Below are 12547 nucleotides of genomic sequence, written 5' to 3' on the forward strand. Positions count from 1 at the left end.
AAGGTGGATCCTTTCCCCCCCTATACTTTTGCTAGGCACATACTTCTCTAGGATGTGGTGAACAATACCTTTAAATTCTGACCAAAGATGCTCAATATCTTTGTGTCCCGCGGTGAATGCTTGGAGCTGACTACAAAGATATTCATTAATGACACTTTTATTTGCTTTCCCAAACAAGAAAACTCCACGCTGTTTCTCTCTCTCTCTCTCTCTCTCTCTCTCTCTCTCTCTCTCTCTCTCTCTCTTTTTGCAACTTCCACTGACACAGAAGCCACAACGACATTATGGTCGCTAATACCTTCTTCTAGATTAACTTTCTCAAAAAGATCAGGTCTGTTTGTTGCCAAGATATCTAATATGTTCCCATCTCGAGTTGGTTTTCTAACCAATTGCTCAAGGTTGTATGTTGAGAGCGCTCCTAGAATAACTTCACAAGAATCTTTGCTTCTGCCCCCTGTGATAAACATGCAATTTTCCCAGTCAATGGATGCTAGATTAAAGTCTCCACCTATAACTATGATGGTCTCAAAACGATAATACATAATTACAGACCCATCACAACATAATTCTTTGGAACACAGTGTAGAGTTGAATTTATGATTTGAAGTCACATAGATTATATTATATTAGATTAGATTAGATTAATACTTGTTCCATAGATCATGAATACGACACTTCGTAATGATGTGGAATGTGTCAGGTTAATAAAAAATGTCTGTACAAGATATTACATTACACAAAATATTGCATGACACTAATGTTTAAGTTGGCTTTTTTTCCCCCTCAATTTATATCTAAAAATTCAGCCAATGAGTAGAAGGAGTTGTCATCTAGAAATTCTTTTAATTTATTTTTAAATGTTGGTTGGCTATCTGTCAGGCTTTTGATGCTGTTTGGTAGGTGACCAAAGACTTTTGTGGCAGCATAATTTACCCCTTTCTGTGCCAAAGTCAGATTTAACCCTGCATAGTGAAGATCATCCTTTCTCCTGGTGTTATAGCTATGCACACTGCTGTTACTTTTGAACTGGGTTGGATTATTAACAACAAATTTCATAAGTGAATAAATATACTGTGAGTTTACAGTGAGGATCCCTAGATCCTTAAATAGATGTCTGCAGGATGACCGTGGGTGGGCTCCAGCAATTATTCTGATTACACGTTTTTGAGCAATGAATACTTTTCTACTCAACGATGAATTACCCCAGAATATGATTCCATACAAAAGCAGTGAATGAAAGTAGGCATAGTAAGCTAATTTACTGAGATTCTTATCACCAAAATTTGCAATAACCCTAATAGCATACATAGCTGAACTCAGACGTTTCAGCAGACCATCAATGTGTTGCTTCCAGTTTAACCTCTCATCAATGGACACACCTAAAAATTTTGAAAATTCTACCTTAGCTACAGACTTCTGTTCAAACTCTATATTTATTACTGGAATTGTGCCATTTACTGTACGGAACTGTATATACTGTGTTTTATCAAAATTTAAAGAGAGTCCGTTTGCTGAGAACCACTTAATAATTTTGTGAAAAACATCATTTACAATTACATCACTTAGTTCTTGGTTTTTGGATGTTATTACTATACTTGTATCATCAGCAAAAAGAACTTACTTTGCATCTTCATCAATGTGGAATGGTAAGTCATTAATGTATATCAAGAACAGTAAAGGACCTAAGACCAAACCCTGTGGGACCCCGTACTTGATTAGCCCCCCAGTTTGAGGAATCAACTGTTGGTTTAACATTACATGAACCACTTGTTTCAACTTTCTGCGTTCTTCCAGTTAAGTGCCCCCCTCAAACCATAATGATTTAGCTTATCTAAAAGAATTCCATGATTCACACAATCAAAGGCCTTTGAGAGATCACAAAAAATACCAATGGGTTATGTCCGGTTATTCAGAGCAGTTAATATTTTATCAGTGAAAGCGTATATAGCATTTTGTGTTGAAAAGCCTTTCTGAAAACCAAACTGACATTTTGTTAGTACTTTATTTTTACAAATATGGGAGGCTACTCTCGAATATATTACTTTCTCAAAAATTTTTGCTAGAGATGTGAGAAGAGAGATTGGGCGATAGTTGTTGACATCCGACGTATCCCCCTTTTTATGCAATGGTTTTACAATGGCATATTTCAGTCTATCGGGGAAAACACCCTGCTCCAAAGAGCTATTACATACGTGGCTGAGAATCCTATTTATCTGTGGGGAACAAGCTTTAAGTAATTCTTCATGCTTTCCCGGCGATCTGTTGACATCTTGGATATTCGGGAATCCAGCCGGATGTTCACGTCGTTCTCGCACGATATTTCAACAAGGTGCCTCGCTGTCTTCTTCAGGTGCTACCTGAGACTGGTCCTTGGGTCGATCGAGTCCAGTATTTATGCCTAGGAGGAGCTGGGCATTCCCTAATCGGTCTGCGCCGGGTCGAGTGTTCCATCTGTGGTCCGCGCCCGCCAGACTCGGCTTCAACGGACCCCTCTGAAGAGAGTGCCTCCTCTTCAAACCTTTCCATAAATATGTTGGCCACCACTGGTGATAGAGGGCTCCCCATAGCCACCCCTTCTGTTTGTTCGTAAAATTGACCTCCATATGGGAAGTACGTCGAGGTGAGTACATGCCTGAATAGATCAAGGAGAGCCCCATCGAACTTCTCTCCAATAAGCTCAAGTGACTCCTTCAGTGGTACCCGTGTGAAGAGAGACACCACATCGAAACTAACCATGATGTCTGTGTCTGTGATGTGTTGCTGGCCCAGTCGTTGCAGGAAATCCTCTGAGTTCTGGATGTGATGTGCACATTTACCCACATGTGGTGTCAACATCATCTTCAGGTATTTCACAGTGGGGTAAGTTGCTGCGCCAATATTACTGACAATAGGTCGCAGTGGAATCCCATCCTTATGAACCTTGGGGAGTCCATAAAGTCTAGGTGGTGCTGGCGCTTTGGGACGCAGCTTCTTGATGACTTGTTCAGGCAGGCCCGTCTCCTTCAACAGAGCCCTCGTCTTTTTGTCCACTTCCTCTGTAGGGTCACTTGCTATTGACTTGTATGCGGGATCCTCCAGAAGTTGTTGCACCTTTCTGCCATATTCTGTTTTCTTTAGGATGACTGTGGAGTTCCCCTTGTCTGTGGGCAACACCACAATGCTGTCATCCTCCCGGAGACGCCTCAGTGCCACTCTTTCATCACCTGAAATGTTGGATTTGGGTGGCTTGGTCTTGGTGAGCACCCTGCAGGTCTCTCTTCAGATCTCTTCGGCCACACTAGAAGGTAGCGTGTTGGCCACTTGCACAACTGCACTGATGAAGGCTGTGACAGGCACGTTTCTAGGGGTCACTGCGAAATTGAGGCCCTTGCTAAGTACTTTTAAGGTGGTCTCATCGAGCTGCTTGTCACTTAGATTGACCACCATGCGTGTGTCCCCAGTCTGTTGCGCCTTGTTGTTGAGGCGCTCAAACTTGGCTAGTTGGCGTGCCATTGACTTCTTGCTGGTGCATTCTTCTAGAGACCAGGAGGCACCGACAACCTGGTCCCAATCTTGAGTGGTCAAGGAGGCTGCTATAGTTAGGTGAAGATACAGCAACTCCCTGGACGTAACATCCAGTCGGTGGCGCAGGTCGCGCACTCTTTCTCTAACCAGAGCGAGACTAGCTCGGTGTTTTATCCTGTTTGCCGCTCTCGAGTTAATGTGATGCTTGATCCTGGCGAAAACTGGAACTACCTCCCCCTCTCGGCATCTCAGCAGGAAACTGAGAGAACACAGCATCCTCCCTTTCCTTTGTCGAAGCTTGTCCAGCTTCTTGATGTTACGGTACATCTCCTCCCCGTAGAGTCTTCTGATGTAATTCTTCATGCTTTCCCGGCAATCTGTTGACATCTTGGATATTCGGGAATCCAGCCAGATGTTCGCGTCGTTCTCACACAATATTTCAACAGCGTGCTCGCTGTCTTCTTCAGGTGCTACCTGAGACTGGTCCTTGGGTCGATCGAGTCCAGTATTTATGCCTGGGAGGAGCTGGGCGTTCCCTAATCGGTCCGCACCGGGTCGAGCGTTCCATCTGTGGTCCGCGCCCGCCAGACTCGGCTTCAATCGACCCCTCCAGTCGCAGATGTTCCGACTGCCATCGGCGCCCGTTCTGGCCGTCCTCAACGGATGTGGTTATCATCTGAGGTGTGTCAGACCACGTCTGAGATGTTGGGTACTCTATCTCCTGACTGTTACTATGATTTCCACTTCTGTTTCGTGCTGGGCGCTCTCTAATTGGTCCACGCTGCATCGTGTGTTCCGTCTGAGGTCCGCCCCCTCCAGACGTGGCTACATTGTCCCTCTCTGGTCGCTGGTGTTCCCTCCGCCGTCCGCACCTGGCCTGGCCGTCTTCTGAAGTCGAATTCATGATCTGGGGTGTGTCAGATCTGGTCTCCAATGTCAGATACCTTGTGTCACGGCTGTTCTCTTGGTCTCCACTAATATTTCTTGTAGAATCCCGGAGTGTCCTGCGTTGAGTTTTCACAAGCTCAAGCGCTGGATTCCAGGCAGTGCTGATTTGGTATCCCGAGGCAGCTAAATCAGCCATAGCAGAGCATTGTCTGGAACTTGGTCATTCAATGGATTACAATGACACCAAGATTGTGACACAGACCTCAAGATTTTGGGACAGTGTCATTAAAGAAGCCATTGAGATTAAGGTCACAGACAATCTAATCAACTGATTATAGCGGCATGAGTAGGTAACTACAATTTATTTGCTTGGAAATGGCTACTGAACAATCCAATCATTGTTGCAGCAACATATTTATTTGTAGATGTTTGAAGTTATTGGAGAAGTTCTTTTCTACAGTATTTTATGAACAGAGTGTTATAATGCACAGCATAAGTAGACAGTATGCTGCTTGATATTTTATTTTTATATATAAGTTTATTTTGGCCTTTTTCATCAGTACATGTCCTGCCATTGTAGATGAACATATGTCAAATGCCAATAAACTATTACTGCTGTCCGTAGTTGTTGGGTGTACTATTTTTTCAGTAACATTTTAAATCTGTCCGATGAGTAAGCAGCTAGCTGTCAAACTTCAATTTCTACAAAAACCAAAATAACGAAAAATGTATTATAATATGCATGCAACATCAAATCACCAAACAACTTGAAAACGTTACTGTAAAAATATCACATCCAACGACTATAGAGAGCAGTAATATTTTACTCTAAGTTGACGTATGTCCATCTACAATGTCAGGACATGTAATGATGAAGGCAATAAAGGTGAAAATCAGAGTCAATACAAAAATAAAACATCAAACAGCACACTGTCTACTTATTCTCTAGATAATGTCCTACTGTGACATAATATATAAACTGCAGATCCCATAATAAGGATAAAGAGTGATATAACTTGGAAGCTATTTTTATTTTCTTGCCAATTTTCCTGATTTATTGTACTGCCCAAAGAAACAAAGCTTCCTAAATACTGGAAGTTGTCTATACTATTAATTCCTACATTTACAGTTTTCAGACAGACTATTACAGTACTTCTACTCATTGCCGGGTACACTGTCTATTTCACTGAGGGTTAGTCCCAGTTTCTATAATTCTGTGTGGTATAGAGATAGTTTGCTCTGGAGTCCAACTACAAGAAGCTTATTTGCACAGAAAAATGAAAAAATGTATTACAGTTTACACTAGAAGCAATTACCTCATCTTGTTGATGGAGTTTTGTCTTGTCTTGCCATGTGATGTACTTGACTCCCCTCAGTCTGGCAAGATCCAAGTAACAGCTTTCATCCTCACAGTTGTATCTAGAACATAAAAGAGATCATATTTGAAGAATTATGTAAATAAATAAATATGCAAGAAGCTGTTGTCAGAATGAAGCATCCTTGACTTTATAACATTAACTAAGCGTAAAGCTGAAAACACTCCCTGCTGTGTTGGTAATGCTGAATAGCATTAACATTTTAAATTTCACTTGAAATATAAAATGATGGATTATAGTGTTGTGCTATTCACAATATATTACAAATATTTTTCATCTTCCTGACACACTGATAAAAAGAGCACAAATTCAAATGTTTAGTTTAGAGGTTTTTATGCTTCCAACCTCCACCCATGAACCATGGACCTTGCCGTTGGTGGGGAGGCTTGCGTGCCTCAACGATACAGATAGCCGTACCGTAGCTGCAACCACAACGGAGGGGTATCTGTTGAGAGGCCAGACAAACATGTGGTTCCTGAAGAGGGGCAGCAGCCTTTTCAGTAGTCACAGGGGCAACAGTCTGGATGATTGACTGATCTGGCCTTGTAACACTAACCAAAATGGCCTTGCTGTTCTGGTACTGCGAACGGCTGAAAGCAAGGGGAAACTACAGCCATAATTTTTCCCGAGGGCATGCAGCTTTACTGTATGATTAAATGATGATGGCGTCCTCTTGGGTAAAATATTCCGGAGGTAAAATAGTCCCCCATTCGGATCTCCGGGCGGGGACTACACAAGAGGACGTCGTTATCAGGAGAAAGAAAACTGGTGTTCTACGGATCGGAGTGTGGAATGTCAGATCCCTTAATCGGGCAGGTAAGTTAGAAAATTTAAAAAGGGAAATGGATAGGTTAAAGTTAGATGTAGTGGGAATTAGTGAAGTTCGGTGGCAGGACGAACAAGACTTCTGGTCAGGTGAATACAGGGTTATAAATACAAAATCAAATAGGGGTAATGCCGGAGTAGGTTTAATAATGAATAAAAAAATAGGTGTAACATAGGATCTTTGTAGGTTCTTCCATTTCTGCTGATCTATTGCTTCCCACTGCCAGTTCAATGCAGCTGTCTTTCTTTACTCTCTGTCCCAACCATTCGGTGGTCTTCCCCTGGGTTCCTTTTGGTAAACTGGGCTCTTATCTAATACTTGTTTTAACCACCTGCCATCTTTTCTTTGAGTGACATGACCAGTCCACTGCCATTTGAAAGTATTCACTCTTTCCATCAAGTCAGTGACCTTTGTTGTCTGTCTGATACCAACTACTTTCTTTCTTTCTGTCTTTCTTTGTTTAGCCCTACTGATCTTTCCATTCCTCTTTGAGTTACTGTTAGTTTTCTAACAATGTATTCATTTAATGTCCAAGTCTCAAAGCAATAAGTTTTTACTGGCAGTATGCATTGGTCAAAAACTGTTTTCTTCAGATCAGCCGACATCTTAGACTGCAAAACTGAATAGTATCTTCCCTAAGATTGCTAGCCTAATTTAATACGTTGAAATATTCCTCGTTTTAGGCCTCCTTTCATATTTACAAGTTCACCCAAATACACATTGTCTGTGACCCTTTGCTGTTGCATACTTCCAACAAATATGTTTCTCTCTGGTATCTATTCATTCATCATGATCTTGGTTTTAACATAGCTCATTTTTAGACCAATTTCAGAGCAGACTAATGCAAATTCACTAACCAATGTTTGAAACTCCAAACTATTTGCAGACAGAACAATATCATCAGCAAACCTCAGGTTATTTAATATCTTTCCCAGAATTTGGGTTTCCTATGTTTCCCAATCCAATTTCTTTTTCTAGGACTCCTAAAAATAATTTTGGAGATATGGAGTCACCTTGTTTTACATCCTTTTCAATGCGAAATACCAAGCGAGGTGGTGCGTCGATTAGCACACTGGATTCACATTTGAGAGGATGACAGTTAAAAACCACGTTCAGCCATCCTCATTTAGGTTTTCCATGATTTCCCCAAATTGCTTCAAGCAAATGCCAGGATGGTTCCTTTGAAAGGGCATGGCCGATTTCCTTCCACATCCTTCCCTAATCTGATGGGACCAATGACCTCACTGTTTGGTCCCCTCCCCACAAACCAACAAACCAACCAACCAACCAACCAACCAACCAATGGGAAACTTGATGGTTTCTTCAACAACATTCATAAACTCTGTGGAGATTTTGTATAAGAGTTTAATATAGGCTTGTTCTATTTCTTGTTTTGTTAGAGTGTTAAACATATGTATATTATGATAAGACACAGGTAATGAAAAAGCCACCTCTTCTTGTCTTCAACTACTCAGCTGACACTTCTGGCTTCTATGTAAAACACAGCAATTATATAATTTTACAAAGAACACTATCAGCTACCAATGCCAAGATCTCTTTTACACAAACATTTGACTTAAACAGAATTTACATTATTAAATTCAATTATTCTGATAAATTGTACAGGAGAAGCTAATAAAGGAACTGAGGTTTCAATTTCCTCTCTGACATCTACCAACAAACTGCATTAGGCCAATAAACAACTCCATTACGAACCCTTCAGCAACAAATGTCCTGGATGGTGAGTGTTCATCGGAGGTGAGGGTATTATCTCGAGTGCCCCAGGGAAGTGTGGTAGGTTCGCTGTTGTTTTCTATCTACATAAATGATCTTTTGGATAGGGTGGATAGAAATGTGTGGCTGTTTGCTGATGATGCTGTGGTGTACGGGAAGGTGTCGTCGTTGAGTGACTGTAGGAGGATACAAGATGACTTGGACAGGATTTGTGATTGGTGTAAAGAATGGCAGTTAACTCTAAAAATAGATAAATGTAAATTAATGCAGATGAATAGGAAAAAGAATCCTGTAATGTTTGACTACTCCATTAGTAGTGTAGCACTTGAGACAGTCACGTCGATTAAATATTTGGGCGTAACATTGCAGAGCGATTTGAAGTGGGACAAACATGTAATGGCAGTTGTGGGGAAGGCAGATAGTCGTCTTCGGTTCATTGGTAGAATTTTGGGAAGATGTGGTTCATCTGCAAAGGAGACCGCTTATAAAACACTAATACGACCTATTCTTGAGTACTGCTCGAGCATTTGGGATCCCTATCAGGTCGTATTGAGGGAGGACATAGAAGCAATTCAGAGGCGGGTTGCTAGATTTGTTACTGGTAGGTTTGATCATCACGCGAGTCTTACGGAAATGCTTCAGGAACTCGGGTGGGAGACTCTAGAGGAAAGGAGGTGTTCTTTTCGTGAATCACTACTGAGGAAATTTAGAGAACCAGCATTTGAGGCTGACTGCAGTACAATTTTACTGCTGCCAACTTACAATTTGCGGAAAGACCACAAAGCTATAGGCAGTCATTTTTCCCTCGTTCTGTTTGGGAGTGAAACAGGGAGAGAAGATGCTAGTTGTGGAACGAGGTACCCTCCACCACGCACCGTATGGTGGGTTGCGGAGTATGTATGTAGATGTAGAAATAGAACAGTTTTATCATTTGTATCCCAACTGTACTTATATAGGTACCTAAAGGTAATTTTTATTCTTACTAAAACCCAATTTACTTCATATTAGTCTCTTTTTATCTCAATAAACACTGTTCTACATCTTTTTTAAGACTTCAAAAATGTACTTGAGATCTCTGAAGCAGAATTTCCTTACTGATATGATCAAACAATGGGAAATCCATGATGGAATGTAACAATAGTATGAAAAGGAAAGTTGCCACTCACCGTATAGCAGAGATGCTGAGTTGCAAATAGGCACAACAAAAAGAATGTCACAGATAAAGCTTTCGGGCCTGTAAGGCCTTTGTCAAAAATACACACACACACACACACACACACACACACACACACACACACACACACACACAGAGTCACTCACTCACACAAATGCAACTCACACACACAAGTGCAGCCATGTGTGTGAGTTGCGTTTGCATGAGAGAGAGAGAGAGAGAGAGAGAGAGAGAGAGAGAGAGAGAGAGAGAGAGAGAGAAGAGTGTGTGTGTGTGTGTGTGTGTGTGTGTGTGTATTTTTGACAAAGGCCTTATGGGCCAAAAGCTTTATTTGTGACAGTCCTTTTGTTGTGCCTATCTGCGACTTAGCATCTCTGCTGTATGGAGAGTGGCAACTTTCCTTTTCATAATATTGTTATTGATATGATCACTTCATTTGACATGAATTTACTCCAACAGAGCTCTCTCTCCAAGTCTATGAAGAAGAACTAGTCATAAAGGGCAAATTCTAAGCAGTTTGATGGGTAAGAGATCAATAAAGAATTTACAAACAGAAATGGATAAGGAATTCTGCATTGGCAGAAAGAATAGGACCTGCCCAGTTAGCTGAGCATGTTAACCCGCTGCTTTCACACCATTAGTGTGAAATCTGCTTTGAGAGAATCATTTACTTCCAGTGGAATCAGTCTAACAAGATGACCTTATGGACTCCTCTGCCCTCTTTGGTTTGCTTCATACTTACAGGACTTCATAACTGTCAATCTTGAGAGATGGCTGTCAGTTATCACATGGCAAATATGGAACCTGGTTTGCGGGCTCTCCCTTGGAAAATTTTGAGAGATGGAGCTGAAGCTCACACTGTGTCAAGGACAGGGAAGGAAATTGGCCATGCCTTTTCAAAGGAACCATCCTAGCATTTGCTTGGAGTGACTGAGTTGGAAAATTTAAAAAATTAGAATTGTGTTTTAGGGCCTTTAAACACTGTATTTCAGACACTTTCTGGTCCTAAATAAAGAAGATTTTCCTGCAATAAAAATAATTGTAAATGAAAAAAGATCAGGATAAGTGGATAAAGCTAAAAATCAGTTTAGTACACATAAAGGTGCTTTAGAAATATTTCTGTAATTTGCAAATACTACAAAATCAATACATGTATATATCTAAAATTATTCATTAAAATGAAAGTAAAACAAGTACACAAAACCCACTCACATCATGAAATGAGAGGCCTGTATTTAGTGTTTTATACAAAAATATTTAGAAGACTTTCTCATCCACTGCCTCTTCCTTGATCTGCCTCTTGTATAATGCACAATCCTCACTAGTGACTGACAATTATTTTCTCTTGACTGATAATCTTGTTGCACTCTTTGCAGCCTGAATCTAATCCTTTGAAAAATTATTTTAGTAACATGCTCTTCCTAATGATAAATGGTTCATTTTACTGATGATCAGAGCACTCAAGGTTCCTGTATTCATACTAGATCAAAATTCAGTATTGTTTTTCCTAACAGTACTAAAAACTCTCTCTCAGGCAGCATTATTATGAGGAATAAGCAATAATGCAAGCATAAGCTTGCTCAGTGAGGGATAGTTTTTAATGCCTGATGCATCACACATAGTAGATATTTTGTACCAAGCAGTATCAGCTCTGTCTTCTTCCATCATTCCAAAGTTGTCAAACTCCAATTCTAATGTGTGTGTGTGTGTGTGTGTGTGTGTGTGTGTCCCTCACAATCACTCAGAACATTAGGAAACAGCTTCATTCAACTTTACAACTGACAATAAAGATTTTCTTTTCCTAGGTCCAATACCTGAATCATCATATAGTGGAAATTTTTCTTTGATGTAACTACACAAGTTGATGAAATACACTCCTGGAAATGGAAAAAAGAACACATTGACACCGGTGTGTCAGACCCACCATACTTGCTCCGGACACTGCGAGAGGGCTGTACAAGCAATGATCACACGCACGGCACAGCGGACACACCAGGAACCGCGGTGTTGGCCGTCGAATGGCGCTAGCTGCGCAGCATTTGTGCACCACCGCCGTCAGTGTCAGCCAGTTTGCCGTGGCATACGGAGCTCCATCGCAGTCTTTAACACTGGTAGCATGCCGCGACAGCGTGGACGTGAACCGTATGTGCAGTTGACGGACTTTGAGCGAGGGCGTATAGTGGGCATGCGGGAGGCCGGGTGGACGTACCGCCGAATTGCTCAACACGTGGGGCGTGAGGTCTCCACAGTACATCGATGTTGTCGCCAGTGGTCGGCGGAAGGTGCACGTGCCCGTCGACCTGGGACCGGACCGCAGCGATGCACGGATGCACGCCAAGACCGTAGGATCCTACGCAGTGCCGTAGGGGACCGCACCGCCACTTCCCAGCAAATTAGGGACACTGTTGCTCCTGGGGTATCGGCGAGGACAATTCGCAACCGTCTCCATGAAGCTGGGCTACGGTCCCGCACACCGTTAGGCCGTCTTCCGCTCATGCCCCAACATCGTGCAGCCCGCCTCCAGTGGTGTCACGACAGGCGTGAATGGAGGGACGAATGGAGACGTGTCGTCTTCAGCGATGAGAGTCGCTTCTGCCTTGGTGCCAATGATGGTCGTATGCGTGTTTGGCGCCGTGCAGGTGAGCGCCACAATCAGGACTGCATACGACCGAGGCACACAGGGCCAACACCCGGCATCATGGTGTGGGGAGCAATCTCCTACACTGGCCGTACACCACTGGTGATTGTCGAGGGGACACTGAATAGTGCACGGTACATCCAAACCGTCATCGAACCCATCGTTCTACCATTCCTAGACCGGCAAGGGAACTTGCTGTTCCAACAGGACAATGCACGTCCGCATGTATCCCGTGCCACCCAACGTGCTCTAGAAGGTGTAAGTCAACTACCCTGGCCAGCAAGATCTCCGGATCTGTCCCCCATTGAGCATGTTTGGGACTGGATGAAGCGTCGTCTCACGCGGTCTGCACGTACAGCATGAACGCTGGTTCAACTGCGGCGCCAGGTGGAAATGGCATGGCAAGC

General features: G+C 42.4%; 1 protein-coding gene across 2 annotated transcripts in view; it reads right to left on the bottom strand.

Annotated features, from left to right (window-relative positions):
* LOC126162852 (EGF domain-specific O-linked N-acetylglucosamine transferase) overlaps positions 1 to 12547 on the bottom strand; it is a 123786-nt gene that overhangs the window by 20489 nt on the left and 90750 nt on the right. For both annotated transcript variants that reach the window (XM_049919624.1, XM_049919623.1), the window contains exon 9: positions 5709 to 5811. In XM_049919624.1, the coding sequence (XP_049775581.1) occupies positions 5709 to 5811 (103 nt within the window). The remainder of the gene's footprint in view (positions 1 to 5708; positions 5812 to 12547) is intronic.

This window comes from Schistocerca cancellata, chromosome 2 (assembly GCF_023864275.1).
Source record: "Schistocerca cancellata isolate TAMUIC-IGC-003103 chromosome 2, iqSchCanc2.1, whole genome shotgun sequence".
In the NCBI taxonomy this organism is placed as follows: Eukaryota; Metazoa; Arthropoda; class Insecta; order Orthoptera; family Acrididae; genus Schistocerca; species Schistocerca cancellata.